The 22,869-nt window shown below is 46.9% G+C and overlaps 1 protein-coding gene across 2 annotated transcripts in view; it reads right to left on the minus strand.

The window, feature by feature from the left end:
• KIF18B (kinesin family member 18B) overlaps window positions 1-21,909 on the minus strand; it is a 24,364-nt gene extending 2,455 nt beyond the window's left edge. The window contains exons 1-14 of one of the 2 annotated variants that reach the window (XM_088655098.1): window positions 21,815-21,909; window positions 17,011-17,341; window positions 14,768-14,925; window positions 12,021-12,125; window positions 11,695-11,805; window positions 9,579-9,776; window positions 8,548-8,724; window positions 8,344-8,418; window positions 6,984-7,099; window positions 4,830-4,944; window positions 3,807-3,922; window positions 3,189-3,415; window positions 1,921-2,485; window positions 814-912 (exon numbers count right to left, since the gene is read on the minus strand). In XM_088655098.1, the coding sequence (XP_088511224.1) occupies window positions 814-912; window positions 1,921-2,485; window positions 3,189-3,415; window positions 3,807-3,922; window positions 4,830-4,944; window positions 6,984-7,099; window positions 8,344-8,418; window positions 8,548-8,724; window positions 9,579-9,776; window positions 11,695-11,805; window positions 12,021-12,125; window positions 14,768-14,925; window positions 17,011-17,329 (2,381 nt within the window). In that variant the 5' untranslated portion in view covers window positions 17,330-17,341; window positions 21,815-21,909. Of the gene's footprint in view, window positions 1-813; window positions 919-1,920; window positions 2,486-3,188; window positions 3,416-3,806; window positions 3,923-4,829; window positions 4,945-6,983; window positions 7,100-8,343; window positions 8,419-8,547; window positions 8,725-9,578; window positions 9,777-11,694; window positions 11,806-12,020; window positions 12,126-14,767; window positions 14,926-17,010; window positions 17,342-21,814 lie in introns of both variants that reach the window. The other variant, XM_060282338.2, reaches the window with a different exon arrangement.
• Window positions 21,910-22,869: the final 960 nt, after the last annotated feature.

Genomic DNA, 22,869 nt, shown 5'->3' on the forward strand with positions numbered 1-22,869 from the left:
CTCTCCTGGTATGCCCCGCGGAGGATCTTAAGGTCCACAAACAACAATATTCTGGAGATCCCGAGCCATAAGGTGGCTAGATTGGCCTCAACTAGGGCCAGGGCCTTTTCAGTATTGGCCCCAACTTGGTGGAACGCTCTCTCACAGGAGACCAGGGCCCTGCGGGATTTGTCATCTTTCCGCAGGGCCTGCAAGACAGAGCTGTTCCGCCTGGCCTTTGGGTTGGATTCAGTCTGACCCCCACCCCTTCTCTACATAAGTGCCTGGGGACTCCTATTTCACTGTATCTGAAGAAGTGTGCATGCACACGAAAGCTCATACCAAAATAAAAACTTAGTTGGTCTTTAAGGTGCTACTGAAGGAATTTTTTAATTTTACTTCGACCCAGACCAACACGGCTACCTACCTGTAATCAGTCTGACCCCTGTGTTTTCCCCCCTCTTGGTTTGGATTTATGGACTACTTAAAATGAGGCTGCATTTTAAATTTTAATATTGTATTTTAATCTGTATTTTAATTAATTGTTTTCTTTTCTTTTATGTCTTATTGTAATTTTATTACACTCATACCTCGGGTTAGGTACACTTCAGGTTGAGTACTCCGCGGACCCATCTGGAACGGATTAATCCACTTTCTATTACTTTCAATGGGAAAGTTCGCTTCAGGTTAAGTACGCTTCAGGTTAAGTACAGACTTCCGGAACCAATTGTGTTTGTAAAATGAGGTACCACTGTTTTTGATGTCCGCAATCAGGGCCAGGAGGACATAGCAGTGTTCCCAGGGCAGGGCTATTGAAGAGGAGAGTGAGCTTACTTTGTGGTGTGCCTCCTCTTCTGCGTTGTGGTTTTGGAAGCCAAGGAGGACGACCGAGGGATGGAGGAACCCTTCATGGTGAATACTGGCATCGACAGCCTGGAACTGACGGATTGCAGGAGGTAAATGCAAGACCACATCATACAGGAGGGTATGGCTGTACATCCCCCTCCCCACCCCAAGGAAAATGGTCATCTGTAATTTACCAAGTGATATGGGGCAAAGGCAGGGATTGGCTGCCAAAGAAAGGTCCACGCCTCTTAAAGTAGCCTTGCATTTAAATATTTGCCTAGACGACTAAGAATTGAATGGAGGCGAGTGAGCAGACTGGCAGAGGAACTGGGGAGGGCAACGCTCTGGCCCTCCTCTGCACCTAACGTACAAACCCAACTGGCTAGCAAAAATCCTTGCAGGCTAGTAACTATTTGCAAGGCTATCTTAAAGACCAGGAACTTTCAGGCAATGCAGACAGGTCTCAACAGTTTTAACTTTTTGGAGACTTTGCTGGGAAATGGGAAACATCCTGTGCTGCTTTTAACAGCTGGGCTCATGCCTTCCTCCCCAATTCCCCCAACTTAAAATGATTGTACAGTAGAAGCAACTCTGTGAGGAAGAATAGCAGGACCGTCTCCTCTGGAGGTGATGGTACCAGTTCGGCCACTGAGAGCCTTAACCGCCACAGCAAGAGTGACAAGTAGATTCCTGCTAGGGCCCAGAAGGCCGAGGTCCCACAATTTTTGGCTGCATAACTTTTGGGTTATCAAAAGGCCACGCAGGCCTGTTTTTTTCTTTTCTTTGTTGAACTACAAGCAGCCCATTTCCACCCAACCTGGTAACATCAGGAATTTGTTGCCTGAGTGTAATCCTTTTCCTCCACCCTCCCCGTTGCTTTTTCCTTTTGTGCCATGACTTTTTGACTTAGATTGTAAGAGTGGAGGCAGGAACTGTGTTTCGTGGGATTCTTTCCTGCTGCTTGGCGGAGACTGCCCCCTACGCTTTCGACTGGGAGCTGCAAGTATTGGCATAGTTTGTGTCTGGGGGCCCCTGGGCCAAACCTCTGCAAAGGGAAGGAAATGCCAGAGGGCCTTGCAGCTCAGAGGCACCCACCTGGGTATGAAAGGTGCCCCCTGGTGGTTAGAGAGCTGCTGGACGCTCTCCCAGGCAGGGCATTTAGGAGCGCTGGATTTCACGTCAGGAGGGCAGGGAACCTCGCAGAGGTCAAAGGTGGTGTTCAGGCCCCTCAGCGGAGCTGGAGTGGAGCAATTCTGGGCGGCTGAGGTGGCCAGAGGCCTACGGGTCTTTGTCACTGTCAAAGGGCAGCATGGCAGCGGGCGGAGGCTGTACGGACTAGAAGACCTGGCTTTATCCACGACAGGAGTGCTGGTGCCGTCAGCCTGGGGGAAAGCAGCAGCCCATTCCTTCAGGGAGCCCACTTGCTGCGGGGACAGGCGAGTCTTCCGCCGGCGCTTGGCCCGCCCCTTGGGGCTAGAAGGGGAGCTCCTCTCGGACAGCGGTGGGCTCTCTGCCGACTTCCTTCGCTTCTTTGTTGGGAGGTGGGGGGTCTTGAAAGCTGCGCTTGGCATTGGCCCCCTCTCTGGTGAAGCGGACAAGACCCCAGGACCGCCCGTTGGATCAGCACACTCGGCTGCAGGAAGCGAAGGCAGGAGGGCAGCTGTGACAGAGAGGAAGAGAGCAATGAAAACTGGCAGCCTAAGAGAGAGAGACACACTCAAGGGCATGAACCCGGGAGACTGTACAAATCAGCCAATTGGGGGAACCCTTCACTCAGCCAACCCCCCAGTCAGCCAATGGGGAAACCCTTCACTCAGCCAACCACCCAGTCAGCCAATGGGGGAGCTCTGCACTCAGCCAACCCCCCCATCAGCCAATGGGGGAGCTCTGCACTCAGCCAATCCCATTCACTGCTATTTCTAATCCGACTGCACTGGCTACCGATCAGTTTCTGGCTCCAATTGAAAGTGCTGGTTTTGACCCATAAAACCTTAAAACGGGTCAGGACCGCAATACCTCAAGGTCCGCCTCTTTCCATATGAACCTACCCGGACCCTAAGATCATCTTCCGAGGCCCTCCTTCATGTGCCTCCTCCTCGAGAGGACCAGAAGGCGGCAACATGAGAATGGAGCCTTCTCTGCAGTGGCTCCCCATCTGTTGAATGCTCTCCCCAGGGAAGTTTGCCTAGTGCCTTCATTATACACCTTTAGGTGCCAGGCAAAAATGTTCCTTTTTAACCAGGCCTTTGGTTGATTTGATCCTATGCCCTTTTAAAATGTGGTTGTGTGGGTTATTTTTTTTCTATTGATTATATATTTTGTGGTTTTATATTCTGATTTTGTCCGTCCCCCCCAAGAATCACCATTATCCATGGGCTGCTGCCCTTCTGGCTCCAGGCTGCCTCGAGTAGCCGCATCCAGTTCCCCAACTTGCTCCTTTAGAGCGGAAACGTCTGGGGCCTCACAGGCTTCTCCCGACACCAAGCTGCCCAGGTCTTCAAAGTCGACTCTCGTATCCGGGGTGAGGAGGTTGGCAGCTTTCAGAAGGGCGTACTGCCTCTGTGCCACGTGCAAGATTGACATCACCAGCCTGAGAAAGTAAGAAAGGCCGAAAATAACCCTGGGATCACAATGGGAGAGACGGGAGCAAAGGGCTGTGTGCGCGCAACATACGATTGAAGCACATGGCTTTCCCCCAAAGAATCCCGGGGAACTGTAGTTTGCCTTTCAGAGAGCGAAAGACTCCAGGTCCCCGGGTTCAAGTGGGGGAAAGTCGCGTACTTTGAATGTATGTTGTGTATGCTGCAAAAGAGAAATGGGCGTGGCTCCTTCCCCACCCTGCAGTTAAGCAGCATGTTGGAAAGATGAAATGCCTGTGACATCAATTTGACTGCCAACCCGATATGTGCTTAAACCTGCACGAGATGGCAGGATAAGAAGACCTCGCTCTCCCTGCATCGGGTGGAAAGACGCCGACTCACCTGATCAGCTGCTTTTTATCCATTCCTTGCAACCCGGCATTCAGCTTCTCCTGCTTCTCAGCTGGATCTGAGGACTCTGTGGCACAGAAGCTGGAGTTCCCCCCCAGTTCCCGAATCTATCAAACACAGAAAGAAAAAAAGGTGTGTGTGGGGGGGGTATGCAGGTGTAAAATTTGTACAATATATACTAGACGCTAAATTCTACCCATCGCGTGCTTTGTGCCCGCCTGACAATTGGACGATCTGAATAACCGCTTGTAGTTTAAAGGTGAATTTTGGACATAACGGAGATGGGAAAGATTTGGATTATCGTAAAAGATGCAGGAGGAAATGATTAGCAATAGGACCAGGGGTAGGCAACCTAAGGCCCGGGGGCTGGATGCGGCCCAATCGCTTTCTCAATCCGGCCCGTGGACGGTCCGGGAATCAGCGTGTTTTTACATGAGTAGAATGTGTCCTTTTATTTAAAATGCATCTGTGGGTTATTTGTGGGGCATAGGAATTCGTTCACCCCCCCCCAAAAAAGTCCGGTCCCCCACAAGGTCTGAGGAGGGACAGTGGACCGGGCCCCTGCTGAAAAAGTTTCCTGACCCCTGAATAGGAACCACAAAGGGAAGGAGGGAAGTCCTGGAGATTCTGTGGAATCTTGTTTTTATGTTGGATATGTAATTACCAAATAAATTTATTTTTTAAGAAAACAACAACAATTGGACGAGCTGCTGCGATATCATGCAACACTCCCAATTCCCCTGGGTGCGGATGAGAAAAGAGCACCCTCGGGGGGGGGGGCTGATCAAAGCACCCACAAATCCACTTGCTGCCTCATGGAGCAATCCCTGTGGGGCGCTCCAGGATTAGCCAAGAAACGGTCTCAGCGGCCAGTTATAAGAACAACCATGTGTGAATCTTTGAGAGAGGCAGTGCAGATATTGAGCGGATCTCTGGATGGAAAAGCCTCGGGGGAAAACGATCTACATGCCGAGATCTCCTGGATGCCCACCCCACATCCTTCATGGCCCTTACCTGTTCTGCCGTGCTGCTTTTTCCTGAACGAGAGGCACCATCATTTGGCTTCGACAGCTCTGTCTTGCCATCGCCCTTATCCGGGGCTTCATAGTCGGAACAAGCCTCCTTTGACCTGTACCAAGTGCAAGAGTGGGGTGTCACCAACCATTCTCTACCAAGCGCTGGTAGGAAACCCAAAGGACATCTGGTCTAACCTTCCCGCGCCCCGCTTCTGGGGGCACAGCCTTGCTCAGTTTGAGAAAGTCTTGGAAGGAGGTGAAATTCAAACCAAGGATGTCCTGTTTCATAGCTTGGGCTCCTAGACATGACGCCGGCTCTCAGCCGGTTTCATTCTCACCCATAGCCCACTCCCACCCTCGGTAGGCAATTAAATGATCTGTACCTCTCTCCTTACCCCTGCGCAGTGCCGGATTTACGTATGAGCTAAACAAGCTATAGCTTAGGGCCCCACTCTCTTGGGGGCTCCCAAAAAATTTAAAGGGAAAAAACAACAACCTGGATGTACATTTCCAAAATATAAGATAAAAAACAAATGAAATAAAGCCTACATACAGCAACAATGTTTTCTGTTGTGTAGGCTCTTATGATGTAAATAATGGGCCCTGCCTGCTAGCCTGCTCCCTAGAATATCACTGGTTTGCTATTAGTATTTCATGTTATAGCAAGTTTCTAGGGACTAGATTATGAGTCTTTGTAAATTGTGTTTCTAAAGGAACTTTTGTTATTGCCAAATGCCAATGTGCATCATTAAGTTTGTTATGAATAAAAATTCATTTTAAGTTAGGGCTTAATAATTATTTGACCATTAATATACTTCTTAATTGTATTTCACTATTAATATACTTCTTCTTAATTGTATTTCAGTTCAACAATTACTTTGACAAAATACATATCTTGTTATGTGCAAATGGCTTTTGATACCTATTAGGTCCATAAATTACCATATAGTATACAGTATATTCAACACAAAAAGCAGCGACATTTTGTTGTTGACAAAGGACAGCTGGACATATAAAGGGCCCCATGACCTTCAGTAGCTTAGGGCCTCATCAAACCTACAGATCCGGCCCTGACCCCAGCGATACAAGTAGCTAACACTAGACGTTCACACAGCGTGCATTTAAAGCCCTGTTATGCCACTTTAAACACTCGCGGCTTCCCTCAAAGAATTCTGGGAGCTGTAGTTTGTTAAGGGTGAATAAAGAATTGTTCGGAGACCCTCCCTCCCCTCTCAGAGCAGTTTAACAATCAACTTCACTTCCTGGGATAATCTGGGAATTGTAGCTCCATGAAGGGGGGGGGGGGGTCTTCTAACAATTCTCGGCACCCTAAACAAACTACCGTATATTCCGGCGTATAAGACAACTGAGTGTATAAGACGACCCCCAACTTTTCCAGTTAAAATATAGAGTTTGGGATATACTCGCTGTTTAAGAAATACGACCTAACGTATAAGACGACCCCTGACTTTTGAGAAGATTTTCCTGGGTTAAAAAGTAGTCTTAGACGCAGGATTATACAGTATAGCTCTCAGCATGGTGTGGATGCGGTCTTTTATTTTAATTTGGATATAACTATAAACTGTTTATTATTGCTGTTATTATTGTTATTGTCGGTTTCTATTGGTTTATTGGTCTGCTTGCTGCTTGTAGAGGATATTTTGTTTTCTTTAAATGTTTGATGTTTTGTTGCATTTTTGCATATGTTGTAAGCCACCCAGGGTGGCTGGGGAAACCCAGCCAGATGGGTAGGATATAATTATTATTATTATTTTTAAATCATTATTATTAAATTATTATTGTGGGCGAAGACCTCTGACAGTGGATTCCACAACACTTGAGAATCGTGGGCAGCATTGTTTTCTAAATAGAGGCAAATTTCTAGGCCTCGTGGTTGTTGTGGTTAAAAAAAAAAAGAGAGGAAAATTTAAGGACTGTATGTCTCTGAATATCTTCGAAAAGCCTTGGTTTTTAGGGAAGGTAAAGAAGAGGTTGGGAGGAGGCCCAGAACAGATCCTTTAAATCCTGGGGTCCATGACTGGCCAGATTTCAGCTTTAAATGCCACACTTTGCACAGGCTTCTTGCAGTCCTGTCTGTATCAAAAGGCAGCGACTCCAATGCTTCCTGTGGAATGACATACAGAAGACCTACCTGAGAAACTCATCCTGGCCAGGTCTGGAAGGTGTCAGAACAGGTGGCACAAGGTGAGGCCTAACCTCTGGGACATTTTCCTCATAGGCCCGGAGCCGCCCTCTTAATTCAGCCACCTGAGAGGCGTAAAAAAATTATTTATTTCGCACACAGGGCAAAGTTCCCAAGATCACAGTGTATTGTCCGTATTACAAACCAATCATGCTTTCGTGGCCATGGTTAGTTTAAATATTTTTTTATTTGATTTTCCATTTCCATTCACATGTAAATCATAAACAAATAGGATTCTCTGAACCCCTAGACTTCCCTCCACCCCTCCATGGGTTCCATAGTTATTCTTTTCCAGTTGCAATGTATAATGTTCCCCATATTTTCTTTAAAAATTGTTTGTCACCATGATTCCTGTCACATTGCAAGTGGTTTTTTAAAAATCCTGCCAATGTTTTTAATTGTTTACAGTGTTGTCCTGAATAACGTTCTACGGAGGACTAGTTCTAAGGACCTTCCGCGAGTGGAACTTGGCCTGAAGGGAACATTTGTATCTGGGGTCTTCAACATGGCACCTGTGGGCACCCTCAGACAACCCTCCTCACACCTGCCCTTCCTTAAAAGAATAAATAAAGTTCTATGTCTTTTGAGTGGGTGGGGGACCAACCTGTTTTTTGCCCGTCTGTCCCTTGTTTCACCTGCGCTCAGGTGTTTTTCCTGTTGCTTCTTATTGAGACTCACCAGTTTTTTCTTCTGTAAAGGGTGCATTTTGTGGTTGCCACACCAGTTTGCTAGATTCCTAACTAGGCCCCTGGCAGTGCCGGTTTAAACCCTGCGAAGGCCCCACGGCAGTCGAAATCTCTCTTCCCCACCCCGTGTGCATGCTCTAGTGGGATAACATCAAACTAAGAAAGCTTGATTGTAATTTTCTTTCAAGATCAAATCAGTATTATTTTGATCCGTTGTTGCAGGACCCCTAAAAGGCATGGGGGACCTGCTCTGCCAATTTGGTAATCCGGCACGGGCCGCTGGGCCCCCCAAAAGCTTGGTGTATGGCAATGCTAACAGGGAGCGGGAGCAAAGCATCAGTTTGCTAGTAAACAGCAAGAATCGATAGCTGGACTGCCACACAGCAGTTTTGAGCTCCTTGGCACTGCGGTGAAACTTTTTAACTAGACAGAGGGATTGCATACCTCGCCTAGCAATTCAAAAATGCCCCACTAGCCAGGGCTGTTGGCTAATTATGGAGGTCACATATGTCAATGTGACTGGTAGCCATGGACCACCATATGCCCCGTTAATAATGCTTAATTAGACAACGACCCCCTCCCCTTTCTCAGATTCCCACCCAAAGAGAAAAGGTTCTGCTTACCTCTGCTTTCAGTTGCTCACAAACCGCTGCGTATTGGCTGATATGGCAATCTACACTGACCACGTTGCTTTTCATCTGCAGGCCAGGACAAAGCACAGAAAGCAGGCAATTTTGAGATGGGGAAGGCCGTTGCATTTTTGCACAAGTAGCAATTCCGGCCTGATTTAAGAGGTTGGCTTTTCAAGGGCTTTCTCCGATACCTACTAGGAGTTTGATCTCTTTAGCTCGGTTGGCATACTTTAGGGTGTTGTAGGTGTCCTCGTAGGAAAGCGCAGAGGGACTAACAGCGGCTATCATTATGGTCCGGCAGTTCCCACCGATAGAATCCTTTAGGAGGCGCGTAAGCTTGCTGTCTCGGTATGGAATGTGAGGCTTTTTGCCCTGTGGGCCAAAAAGGAAGGAGAGACGAAAACTGGGTTTATCAAAATCATGTTCCCACAGGAAAATGCCCACAATTCCCCTATAATTCTTCTGTGGCTACTGCGGCTACAATCCCATGTGCACGCCTACCAGGAGGTAAGCCCCAGGGAACACAGTGGGTCTTACGTCCAAGTAAACATACCTGGTGCTGATAATGCCAAGGTTGCAGGTTCAATCCCCGTAAGGGACAGCTGCATTATTATTATTATTTATTAAAATTTATATTCTGCTCTATACCTGCAGGTCTCATATCCCTGCATTGCAGGGGGTTGGACTAGATGATCCACAGGGTCCCTTCCAACTCTACAATTCTGTGATTCTATGCAGAGTATTGTGCTGTTAGTCTTACAACTTCACCCCCTTGTGGTGAAGCTGAGATACATAACAGGGGGTGGGAAGGACTCCACTTTTCAGCAGCTGAATTTTCCAGGGTTCCTGCAAAACGTTTGTGTGCAGGAAACACTTTATGAGAACAAGAAAAGGACGGAAGAATTAGAGGGGATGTTGCAGCAAGGCATTATTTCTTTATAAAAACAGGCAATAGACGCTCCTCACCCACCCCGAATCATGCTGCACATCTTCCAAGCCTCTACCAGTCTGGATAACGCGATCAGATTTATTATGCTGAAAGCCTTCGAAGCATTTTTGTACACACACTTTATTATATAAAAATATATACGCGGGAATGACTGTCACTAAGCGAACTCAGGTGCCCTGGCTTTTAACAATGTCTGAGCATGTCCCTGAACAGTAAACTCAGGGGCAGATCACAGAAATCTAAACCCAGGGGCAGGAAGAAGTAGCAAAGGCGTTACCTTGGCATCAGCCAGGCTGTTAATGACGTTGATGAGAGCCAGCAAGGAGCGGTTGATGTTGGCCCCCTCGCGCCGCCGCTCCCCTTTGCCCTTGGTGGCAGAGGCCCGCTCTGAGCCTGCCAAGTCGATCAGACTCATCTTGGCCACACGAAGGTCCCGGGAGATGCCCACAACGCGATCCCGTTGCTTCACATGGATCTGAAAAAAAGTTTAAAAGTGCTGCATCCCTTGGTGTGGGTGGTAGAGCACTGAACTTCCTGAAAAGCAGCATTGGGAATAGCCAGTTGAATCGGCGTTGGTGCTGACCTTTAAAGCCCTAAATGGTCTTGGCCCTGTATACCTGAAGGAGCATTTCCACCTCCATTGTTTGGCCTGGACATTGAGGTCCAGCTCCTTCTGGCAGTTCCCTCACTGAGAGAAGTGAAGTTACAGGAAACCAGGCAGAGGGGAGTAGTGGAACGCCCTCCCATCAGATGTCAAGGGGATGGAGAACTACACAACACCTGAAGGCAGTCCTGTTATTGGGAAGCTTTTAATGCAATTCGAAAGCATGCCAGTGCAAGTAGATTAATAGGTAGTGCTGCGGCGTGAAGGTAAACGACATTTTCGTGCGCTCTGGCTTCCGTCACAGTGTCCCGTTGCGCCAGAAGTGGTTTACTCCTGCTGGCCAAATGACTCGGAAAGCTGTCTGCGGACAAACACAGGTTCCCTCGGCCTGAAAGCGAGATGAGCGCCGCAACCCCATAGTCACCTTTGACTGGACTTAACTGTCCAGGGGTCCTTTACCATGTGGGTCAGAGCAGCAAGAGGGGTGAATTGTTTTGGCCCCAGAACACTCTGTAAAGGTGAAGGGGAGGTACCAAGGTAAGGTAATGCAAGGCTAGAGAAGAAATTGGAGTAGCCAGGTGAGAGATGACTAGGAGGTGATGTAGAGAGACAGATACATTTCCCCCAATGTTGTAAAGGAGGAAGAGGCATGGCTTTTTATCTACCCCACAAGAACACAGATCGGATCAAGGGTCCATCTGGTCTAACCTCCATTTTCCACAGTGGCAAGACAAAATATCTCCAGGAAGCCACACACAGGGCAACAGACCTCATGATTAAAGGCTTCGAGAGGTCTCCTCACCAATATATCTGTCAAAATTACCTAAATACAGATGGTTGCTTACCCTCGCTAGATTCAACGTGCTGCCATCTGCCTTATTGCAGGGCAGATTCGAGGGTAAACCATATGTGGAACGAGTCTGCCCCTGCGGCTTGATGGAGGTAGAAAAAGTCTCTCATGTCTTGTTACGCTGTCGTTTCTACAGGGATATACGTTCGGTACTTATCATCCCTGCTATACAAAAATCTCCAAATGGGTCCGAACTTCAATGTCTAAAATCCCTGGTAGAGGACAAGGATCCAGAGATCACGCTAAGGGTGGCCAAATTCTGTGCGACTGCCATAAAACTTAGGGAACAAGCTGTGCTACCATAATGACTGAGGCCTTAAATGACAATTTTAGGTTATATTTTAGTGATTAAGATTTAACTTATATATTTTTAACTGCTGTTAGATCTGTATTGTCCCTGGTATGCCCAATTGCAAATTCAAATGTATCCCTATTGTGCTTTATGACTTCCCTGATATTGTATGTGAGCTGGAACTGGTCCGTGGCTGAAATAATAAAATCTTATTGTTTTTTTTATTTTATTTTAAGGCTTCTGCAGGCTGGTGGGTTTTTTCGATGGGTGTATTCTGCTACTTAGCATTGACACAATAATAATATAGTGGCAGCCTTCCACTATAGCACAAAGCAAGTGGGACCAAACCAAAACAAAACCACCATAGCATTTGCGGTATGAAAAGCTGCAGGAATTCAGCAGGAAGTTACAGGATGCTCACTGATTTGAAATTAAGCTCTGTAACTGCCCCAAAACCTTTTGTGGGATCGCATACGACTGGCTAAATGCCATCAAGAGCACAAATCATCACGAACGTACAAAAGGCTTTCACTACATTGAGGGACAGAAATAATACTTCCTATGTGAAGAGGGAAAGGAATGTCTTCCTAATTACGGTGCCCTGCAAAAAGTTGTGTATGGTCCCTAACCATCTCTGCCACACTTACCTGGAAGACTGCATGGGAGCGTGAAGAGGTGGCGTTAATGTCTGTGGGGTGCTGTGTACGGTTCAGATTTCCTCGCCTCAGCATCTCCAGGAGTTGCCCTGCCGATTTTGGCTAAAAGGCACAGGCCAGCAGAGAGAAAGAGAGACTGTTGAGAAAAGCATTGTGCCACAGCCACGGACAGTAACTTCCCCTTCATGTTCCCACCACAGCTGGAGAAATCCCTTAAGCAAGTGATAGGCTCTTTTATCTACATATTGTATAGATATATGCACACACACACACACACCCCATATTGTCCTCCCTGCAAAGGCAATCATCGTACCCACCTGGTGATAGGACAGCCCTTGTACCACGACTCCTTTCTCTGGGTCCTCCTGAATCGCCAGTGGGCCCTTCGGTTCCAACAGGTCGTGGATCTGCTCGTTGTACACCTGGAAGAAAGAATCAGGCTTCAATACAGCACTCCAGAAGTGGCTTTCCGGCTGGGGCAGAGCCGCTATGCTAGTTTTCCAGCAGGTGTGTCACTGTCACTCACTGGGAGGTGAGGTTGGCAAGGTGCAAACACCCCAGCAGATCCTATCTGCTGCTCCTGTTGGCGTGTTTGCTCCAATCCCTATCCATGCCTGGAAAACCAGCTTGACGCTGTAGCCAAGAGCACAGCCCCCTCCTTATCTAAGCAGCAAGAGTCACCACCTGCTCTTTCAGGCTGCAGGAAGCTGGTCGGATAAACCAGTCAATCAGTTTTCGGGGGCATCTAGTGATCTGATGTGGGCAGGGAGGAAACTAAAAGGTTTATTCGTTCTCTGCCGATTAAAAAGTAGAACTTCCCCCAAACAATCCAATTCTGATGAACCTTTGACAGGCAAAAACAGGGCAGGACCTCCCCTGCACTGGTGCCTGCATTATGCCCAAAAATTAGTGGCCAAAATTGTGGAAACCCTTTGGAAAAAGTGTATTTCTGAGGTTTGATGGCTCATAACACCACTTATTTTTGGAGTGATACCATAAAATTATATATCAGTGGAGAGATATTTTAATTTAGAGTGTAATGCAACCAAGTTTGTTCAATCACCTGTATTCTATCAAAAGTTATAGCCAAAGAACTAGAAAAAGGAAGCACAACTTGCTTAGGTTGATATGCAGGAGCTTTCCTTCATTTGAACGTAGCCAATGAACATGAGGATTTAGAGAGCAAATCAGGTGTTATGAGCCATCAAACCTCAGAAATGCACTTTTCCCAAAAGGTTTCCACAATTTTGGCCGCTAGTGTGCCAACCCTGTTAGCCTGGCAGCAAAATATACTTTTGATTTTTAACGTATCTGACTGTTTTAATGGTAGTTCCATCTGTGCTTCTAGTTTGGGTAGGTTGCCCCGAATACTTTATAGTAACAAGGCAACACATATGGGGGCTGGGGGAGAACCATCAACTGGAAAGTTTTCCAGATTTTTTTTTGTTTTTGAGGGAGGAAAGCCAAAGCAGATCGCAAGCGAACAGAGCACCCGTCCGTGGAACGGCCTTGCCAAAAACACAGCGGCGAACCCTGGGCGTAGCTCTCACCATTACAGGCGTAGCACGCTACCCTGTAAAAAACGGGGTTCCCTTTGAACTGGGGAACGCACTAGATGGAAGCTCTGCCAACCAACTAGATATTACAGGTCTGAGCTGCACTTCGTATGCCATGGGCAGGAGCCCAAGGACTGAAACAAGCGGGGCCGCAGTGATTAATTGATTAATTAGTTAGATCAATTGCTTCGAAGCTTTTAATCAACTAAAAAGGTGCCTCCAATTAATCAGGCAGCTGGCTGTTGTTGTTTTTTATGTGATTTTTACACACAATTCCCTTATGGAAACTGCAGGTGGCAAGCACCCTCTTCCAGTGGCCTTTTTCTCTTCTGAGATGAAGTCTCCTGCAACGTGTGTGCATGATCTAATAGCAAAGCGCTTTCTTGGACGGTGTCTCTGTGCTTCCTTTCTGTGCCATATCCGAGGGGTGTGGAACCTGTGTCCCTGCAGAAGTTGGTGGACTCCACCTCCCAGCATCCTTCACCATCAGCCATGCTGGCAAGGGCTGATGGGAGTTGGAGTCCGATAAGATCTGGAGGGCCACAGAGTCCCTGCTGCATTCCATATTGTTCCAGAGGTTCCTATAAATCAGAAGCCTTGCCTTCTGCAAATGGAAAGTGCTGTTTTCCTGGCACATGGTTATTTGTCACAGCCCCGGAAAGGTGTCACTCTTGTGTCAGAAATGTAGTGTCTTAACCATATGCAAAATTAATCAATAGATCAATTGATTTATTCATCATTCAAAATGCCTTTAATCAGGTTGCAGCCCCGGGAGAGAAAACACGCACAAGATATTTTTGATTGTAGCTAAGCTGGTATGAAACTTGCCTTCAGTGCCTTGATAACTCATAGAATCATAGAACTGGAAGAGTTGGAAGGGACCCCCGTGGGTCATCTAGTCCAACCCCCTGCAACGTACATTTTCCTGCATTGGACCCCATTTGCACTATACATTCAAAGCAGCATCATGCCACTTTAAAAAGTCACTTCCTTCCCCCCCAGCCCCAGAGAATCCTGGGAACTGGAGTTTGTTGGCGTTGCTGAGAGTTGTTAGAAGACCCTTATTCCCCTCCCAGAGCTACAATCCCTGGAGTGGTTTAACAGTCAATTGCTCTTCTAATAAACAAAAAATAAAATAAACCCAACACTTTTAACAGGCTATAAGATTATTTAATGGCCAAAGGCGTGGTTAAAGAGGAATGTTTTTGCCTGATGCTTAATGGAATGGAATGACGCCACCAGGAGAGCCTCTCTGGGGAAAGCTTTCCACAGACGGGGAGCCACCACAGAAAAGGCCCCGTTCTCACATATATGCTACTTCAGGCAGTCCTTCTGAAGAGAACAAGACCAAGGGCAAACCCAGAGTTTCAAATTGCCTATCTGTATGCGCGGTGGTCAAACTGCAAAACTGGGGTCCTGCTGGGGGTGCTCTGACCTCTGCTATGAACATTGCATCTCTCTTCAGCCTAAGGTAGAGAGAAGTTGTAAGAAATGGACGAGGGTGGTACCTCCTGGTAGGAGACAAGGACTTCGCAGTGCTTCTCCTCCTTCCTGGCCTCTATTTGCTTGTATAGCTCTTCCATGGTGAAGTACATGATGCCCGGTTCCTTCTCCGACCCCAGCATGGTGTGGGTCTTCCCTGCGCCCGTCGCACCGTAGGCAAACACTGGAAGAGAAGGAGAGCATGGCCACTGAGTCAGCCCCTAAATATCAGGGATGTGCATTGAACCACCTGGATCACTAACAGATGCCGGAAGGCTGTTCAAATCCTGGGGCCAACGTACAGTGGTACCTTGGTTCTCAAACTAAATCCGTTCCAAACCAAAGCGTTCCAAAACCAAGGCGTGCGCTTTCCCATAGAAAGTAGTGCAAAACGGATTAATCTGTGCCAGACTTTTAAAAACAACCCCTAAAACAGCAATTTAACATGAATTTTACTCTCTAGCAAGACCATGAATCCATAAAATGAAAGCAGTAATCAATGTAGTCACACAATCAATCAGTAGCTGAACTGGGTTCCACACAGTCACAAAAACAGACAAAAAAAGAGCCACAAAAACGCAAAACAAATAGCAAAAACAGACAGACCTCAGCGTAACACTCAAAACGGAAGTGTGGCACTCAAAACGGAAGCGTAACACTCAACACATAACAACACATCCTGTAGAATTCTACCTGTTATGTTTTATCTGCAAAATCGGAAGCAAAAAGTCATATTGAAAAATACAACTTTTGAGCCGTCTGGCCCCAAAATGGCAACTAGGCATTCCGTTTCGGCGACTGTAACCCTGGTTTAAGGAGCCATTTGGGGCCCAGCTTATATATATGAGTTTCTAATACTGGCCAAGAGTGGCTTCCAATTCCGTCTCATAAGTGCCAAACGGCATCTCTCTCTAGTCTAGTGGTTCCCAACATTTTTTGGCCATGCTCCACCTAAGCTTCTCTAAAATCCTGATGCCCCTCACTCCTATTCATGTGGAGGAAGCCTAAAAGGCCATTAACTTGGTCTAGACAAGCTTCCAAAGAATTGTGATCGGAGTTTATTTAATACGTTAAATACACTTACCATTTGTATTTAGAGTTCTATAGCAGTTACAGTGGCACCTCGGTTTACAAACACAATTGGTTCCCGGAAGTCTGTACTTAACCTGAAGCGTACTTAACCTGAAGCAAACTTTCCTATTGAAAGTAATGGAAAGTGGATTAATCCGTTCCAGACGGGTCTGTGGAGTACTTAAACTGAAAGAACTCAAACCAAAGCGTACTTAAACCGAGGTATGACTGTATTATTATATTTGCCTCGCTTATAAAGCACGGGACCCACGAGAAAGCGTCATACATTCCCTCCTTGATAAACTGCGAATTTCCCAAGGTAGATACCCACCAATCACCAGTGCTCAAAGCAGGTAGCGGCCCAAAACACCTCTCTAAAAAATGGCAACTGCTCCAAATGAACAGCTATGGACTGGTTGCATTCAGGGGGAAATTCCACAACTGTTGACTGAGCGCTCCCAGAGCGCTACTCCCCCTGAATGCGCCCAGTGGATTTTCTGTTTAGATAATCTCTCCATTGTCACCAGCTGACTGCCGTGTACATTCTGATTTTAATTTTTAAAATATGTGTCACAATATATACCGTACTTTTCCGCGTATAACACGCCCCTACGTATAAGACTCAAATTTAAGAAAATAGGGGGAGATGGCACAGAGTTGTTGAGCTTTTCTTGGGAAGTATTACCCAGGGTTGTTGAGCTTACTTTAGGGGGGGTTGCCAAAAATTGCTCACCCGCACGCACCGCAAAATCCGCCTCTCACCTGTCCCCATCGCCCGTCCAATTATCACAGCGTCAGCCAATCAACACCAGCCACTGACACAGTACCCAATAACATGCCCAATAGCTACTGACAGCCACAGCAGCAACCAATCAAACGTCCACCCTATGCACTATCCATGTATAGGACAACCCCAACTTTTAAGCATATTTTTTTTTAAAAAAAACAAACACCTAGTCTTATACATGGAAAAGTACGGTACTTATATACTGTATGTGAGGCCCCTAGAACCATAAGAAATGCAAAAAATAAATCGCTGTTAATAACTCATTCTCGAAATCAAATTGCCCCCCTGTGGGGCGTGTGCCCCACATTGGGAATCACGGCTCTAGCCTTTATCTATGGTGTCAGGCCACAGCATGGCCTTGAAGACCGCCTGTCTCTACGGCAGAGCCAAAAGAAGCTCCAGCCTCCTTACCTGAACAGTTGTAGCCATTCAGAACACCGTCCAGGATCTCTTTGGTCGTATTCTCAAACACCTCTGCTTGGGTAGCGCTCTCGCCGAACACCCGGTCAAAAGCGAACGTCAGGTTCTTGCCTTTCCTTTTCGACGGAGGGTCCTGAGCTTGGGCGAAGACCCCCGGCGGGCTGGGCTCCTCGGGATCAAACACCAACATACAGTCTCCGACCACCTGCACCACGCTTTGGCGGTTCGCCTCCCGCTCGCGGGGGGTCTGCGGCCGCACCCGCACCACTACCGCCACGCTGCCCTCTCCAGCGGGCGGGGCGTGCGCCATGGCTTCAGGGCTCTGTGTCAAAGAGAGGACGGGAGCAGGTCAACATGCGCAGCACTGGAGTCTTCGCATCCCTGTTGATTCTGAGCAGGTGATGAATTGCCCTCGATGGAGCTCTGCAAACTGAGCCACACCCACATTCCCCGTTTAAAACAAGTATTGTACAACTACTTTAAAAAAGATAAGGCTTCCCCCAAGAATCCTGGGAACTGTAGCGTGTTGAGAGTTATTAGGAGACCCCATATCCCCCAAAGTCACTGGTTTTCAACCAGTGTGCCGTGGCACCCTGGGGTGCCTTGACTGAATGATGGTCGGGTGCCGTGGGTAACTCTGGCCTCTGTCCCTCTTTCCTTCCCTCCCTCCTCTGATGCCCTCTCGCATCTCTGCATCCCAAAGGCTTGCCCAGCTGTTTGTTGTAGCAGCCCTGGCTATAAGCTCCCCAGGCAAATAATGCCTCTGGGGCTGGCCAGGGGGTTTTGATACCAGGAGCTGAGATGCCCTCGGAGCTAGCAGGCAAGTATGTGAGGAAGTCCAGCCAGCCAGTTTGCTAGCCCTTGCTGTTGGGAATGGACAGACAAGTGGGAGGCCGGGCAGGCGGGCAGGCAGGCCCTTCTTGTGCTTGCTGTGTGCGAGGCCAGCCTGGGAGCTGAGTGCCCGGTGCTGAAGGAGAGCCTTTCTGCCATGCAGGTCTGGCAGCGCCTGCTGCTGCCACCCAAAGTAAGGTGATGGCTTCACCTTTGGCCAGTCTCCATTGGGCTTTTAAGGATGTGGGCCTCCTTTCCCCAGGCTCCTATGGGGCAGCTTGCTCTGTAGGCAAAGGGTGACCTAACCGGGCTCCTGAGCCCCACAGGGGTGCCGCAGAAAGCATATAAAAATGTTCACAATGCGTGCGCAGGGGCCAATGTATGGAGATACAGGGGGGGGGGACAACACTCCCCGGGGAAAACAGAGGGAAGGGTATCCTACCGAAACACAGGGATGAGCCAGGGGGTTGGAGGGAGGAGGGGCGGGATACGTCATGGATTGGGACAGGGTGGGGGGAATCACAGGGATGACCCACAGCAACGCGTGGCCGGGCCACCTAGTTTTAAATAAAAGGACACATTCTACTCATGTAAAAACACCAGGCAGGCCCCACAAATAACCCAGAGATGCATTTTAAATTAAAGGACACATTCTACTCATGTAAAAACACCAGACAGGCCCCACAAATAACCCAGAGATGCATTTTAAATTAAAGGACACATTCTACTCATGTAAAAACATGCTGATTGCCGGACCATCTGCGGGCCGGATTGAGAAGGCGATTGGGCTGCATCCGGCCCCCGGGCCTTAGTTTGGGGACCCTTGGTCAAGAGAGCCGTGGACTCAAAAAGGTTGAAAACCTCTGCCCCAGTTGGTTTAACAATCCATCCTTCTTCCCAGGGAACTATGGGAATTATAGCTCTGGGAGGGGAACAAAGTGGCTGGGGAGACTCAGCCAGGTGGGTGGGGTATAAATAATAAATTATTATTATTATTATTATTATTAAAGAGGTTTAAAGACTGTCTCAAGGCATTTTTTTTAAAAAAATGTAGTATAAAAACCAACAATTGGGAAACACTGGCCTGCGAGTGCTCCAATTGGAGAACAGCCTTTACCAAAGGTGTCATGGGCTTTGAAGACACTTGAACTCAGGACACAAGGGAGAAATGTGCTACGAGGAAGGCACGCTTGGCAAATCCACACCGTGATCAACTCCTGCCCGGAAATCTATGTCCCCACTGTGGAAGGATGTGTGGATCCAGAATTGGCCTCCACAATCACTTACGGACTCATTGTTAAAACCGTGTTTATGGAAGACAATCTTACTCGGCTACGAGGGACCGCCAAAGAAGGAGGAGGAGTCACCTAACAAAGGGGAAATCCATGATTGCTTATAGTGGCATGATCCTTCCGTAAATGTATAGTGCAGTTGGGAACCCTGGGGACATGCATGCATAAGTCAACATAAGTTTGCATAAGGAGATGATGGTGAGATAAACAAATTGCAATTTCATATGCCATCTATTCATTCACAGAGAAAAACCATTCTGCTCCAGTAAGCAGGGAAGTAGCAAATAACCAGCCACATGCCAGTCATTCACCTAACTCTCCTCGGAGTCCTTCAGAATGTCTCAACAACCTTCCTGAAGTTCAGAGCCCAGCAACTGAACACAGGATGATAAATTTGTCTTGCTTTAATGCGACTAAGGCAACAAATTTACAGCCCTGTTCAGCCAAAAGGGATTAACGGCCAAAGGCACTCATTGATTGATTGTACCGGCTAATCAATGCATTCATTTGTTGCAAGATTATAAATGTGGGTTTTAATAACAGCTGTCCTCTCTGAAAAGAGCAATCACTTCTGACGGCTTTGTAGTAAGGCAGTGCCTTCACTTCTACTTCGGGATTCAGGCCATGTTCACAAAATCGTTTCCAAAGGGCTCAATTTATGTCTTAAGGGACAGATTGGAACAGATCAGAAACATCCTGAAACTGAGGAAAATGGGAAATGTCTAGCGGGGGCCACACGTGGTTGAAAGGAAGTGCTGTCTGTGCAAAGTCACCATTTAGCAATTCTGAGAACTGCAAATATAACATTTTGGAATTCCTTTCAAGGGGAAAGCCAAAAACAAAAACTGAAGTCTAATGGATTAATACTTTGAATCATTGCTTTCAAAATCTATTCTTCAAATCTGTTTTTTTGTTTATATTCTGGTTTTCTACCACTATTTATTGTTATATTTTGGCATGACCTGTAATATTTAATAGAGGGATTACGAGCAGCACGTTTTTGGAATCACGGAATTGTAGAGTTGGAAGGGACCCTAAGGGACATCTAGTCCAACCCCTTGCAAGGCAGGAATATGCAGCTGTCCATTATGAGGACTGAACCTGCAACCATGGCATTATCAGCACCGCACTTTAACCAACTGAACTATCCACATCTTAAACTGCATTTGATTCTTGTTCTTATTATTTATATTTTTAAGCTGTTGTGGCCTGAGCCAACATCACTGTGTGATGGGGGCCAGATAGACATTCTATAAGGCTGAAATCCTAAACCCACTTACTGGGAGTAAGCCCCATTTAATTCAATAGGGTTTACTTCTGATAAGATATTCTTAGGGTTGCAATGTCAGTAAGCAAATAAATAAATAAAAATTCTTTTTGTACGACAGTCATGTTTTTAGCAGTGGTTCAGAGGACTGCAATAGGATTAGCAAAAATCAAGTATCTGCTAGGCTAGAGCAAAGCTATCACTGGATAAAATAAATTTGTCCCTGCATTTAAAAATACCAGGGGACTGGGAATATCTGGAATGATCCCGTATCACCAAGTGGCGTAGCACCGTTGGTCAAGTCAATATAGATTAGTTCAGTCCTTCATTCCTTAAAATTAATAAGCTGGTATCAGGATATTTTCATATGTTCACAAATGGAAGGGAAACAAAAACATACAGATACTGCGTTTTACACTAAGGGGCAAACAGCAGCTTGAGTGTGGAGAATTATGTGGACTGGGAAAACAGCATAAGAGGGGAAACTTAACCCTCTCACTCGCTGAACCTGGATCATAATCTAAATCCCCTAATCTCAGGGCTGCTAATAACATTTATAAAAAACAGACAAACCAAAAAGCCCCAGGAGATCCTGTTTACAGTTCTCCCAGGACAGTTTGGCTTGAAATGTATATTATATTTGATGTGTGGTGGACATTCTAAACGCAGACTGTGGTCTGTGGTGCTCTGTTCAGAAAAGCCAAGGAGATGTTGCAGAACAGCCACAAAAATATATATATTCTTGGCCCTATACTGGATTTGTTTCTTCTGAAGACAGAAATAAGAGGCTATTTTGAGGAAGGTCAGATCAAACAGGCTAACAAGGCTAATTTCCCCCTTAGCGGGGCCGTAATCAGCAGCTTGGCCTAGGGCACGAATTTTTTTTCACGTGTCACTAGTTTTTACAACAATCTCCATGCAAGAGGGGTCGGGGGAATAATTCGTTTTAAAATTCATATTTAACCCAGGAGCAAAAATGAGTGCTTGTTCAGCACAGAACAACCCCTTACCCTCCCCCCCTCCCATTAGTTGCCAACGTTTTAACCAGCCCCTGCTCCTGTGCTTTTAAACGGCAGCTTGAATACCAAGAGCTTGCCGGGGAGTTTTCTTTCTTTCTTCACAACATGGAGATGCATCAAGGACAGGATGATCCTCAGACATTGATAGATCTCCATGCTGTCGAAAACTTCCCGAGCTGTTTTTTGCGCATTGCTGCCGCCGAAGGCACTAAAAGCAGGAAAGGCTGTTCAGTTGACGATGCAAGATAATAATCTCGTACCGTGTTGGTCACCAGACAGAATCCTATATTATATACAGTACATTTTTCTCCCTCCCAACCCCCCCAAATAAAAATCAACCATCAGCACCCCTAAACACGCGCCACATTCTTTCTAAGTCCCCTTACCGAGATCCTGCACGCAATTCTGCCTCCTTCTACTCGCCAGTTCAAATCTCCTGGCCACGCCCCTTCGCCCGCTTCCCATTGGTGGACTACCACGCGCGTCTCTTAATTGGTCAGTCTGTTCCCTTGGCAAGAAGGGACAAAAATAGATGCCTTTCGCTATGCATGCTGGGAGTAGTAGTTCCGGCTAGGCTTTCAGGGGATGCGAGGGAACTGCTGAAGCAGGCTTTTTTGCTGCAACCTGTAGAAAAACAGTAGCACAGTACAACACTGGAGGAAGAAAAACCCTGGATAACGTGTGGGTATATAGCAATATCATTTAAAAATACTGTTGCAAAAGTAGGGTGGCAAGAGCCTGTGCGGTTCCAGGAAAATCACCCGGGGGTCTGTGCTCTTTTGGAGAATTGAGACATGGTGGAGACTGTCGTAGCTTTAAGAAATGTGGTTTATTCACTTATTTACGCTTTCAGGCTGCATGGAGGGAGTCCAGATCTTAGAACATGGTCATTTCAAGGGGAGGGGGTTGTTCCCTACAGCAGTGCAGTCCCCTCCAGTCTTAGGGCAACTCCTCAAAATATTTCATCAACGGTATCTCACTTGGGAAGACAGGCGAACTAATGCCAGTGTCCTGGAAGAAGCAAAGATCAGCAGTGTTGAAGCAATGATTCCTCAACTTCGTTGGCCTGGTCATGTCGGATGCCTGATTATCGTCTTCCAAAGCAACTACTCTATTCTGAACTTAAAAATGGAAAGTTTAATGCTGGTGGTCAACAAAATAGGTTTAAAGAATCTCTCAAGGCAAACCTTTAAAAGGTAGTATAAACACTAACAACTAGGAAACACTGGCCTGTGAGCGCTCCAATTGGAGAACAGCCTTTACCAAAAGTGTAATGGACTTTGAAGATGCTAGAACTCAGGACGAAAGGAAGAAACGTGCTAAGAGGAAGGCATGCTTGGCAAACCCTCGGTGTGATCAAGTCCTGCCTGGAAACTTATGTCAAACTGTGGAAGGACGTGTGGATCCAGAATTGGCCTCTACAGTCACTTACTGACTCACT

The sequence above is a fragment of the Zootoca vivipara genome, chromosome 12 (genome assembly GCF_965207765.1).
Source record: "Zootoca vivipara chromosome 12, rZooViv2.hap1.1, whole genome shotgun sequence".
Taxonomy (NCBI): domain Eukaryota; kingdom Metazoa; phylum Chordata; class Lepidosauria; order Squamata; family Lacertidae; genus Zootoca; species Zootoca vivipara.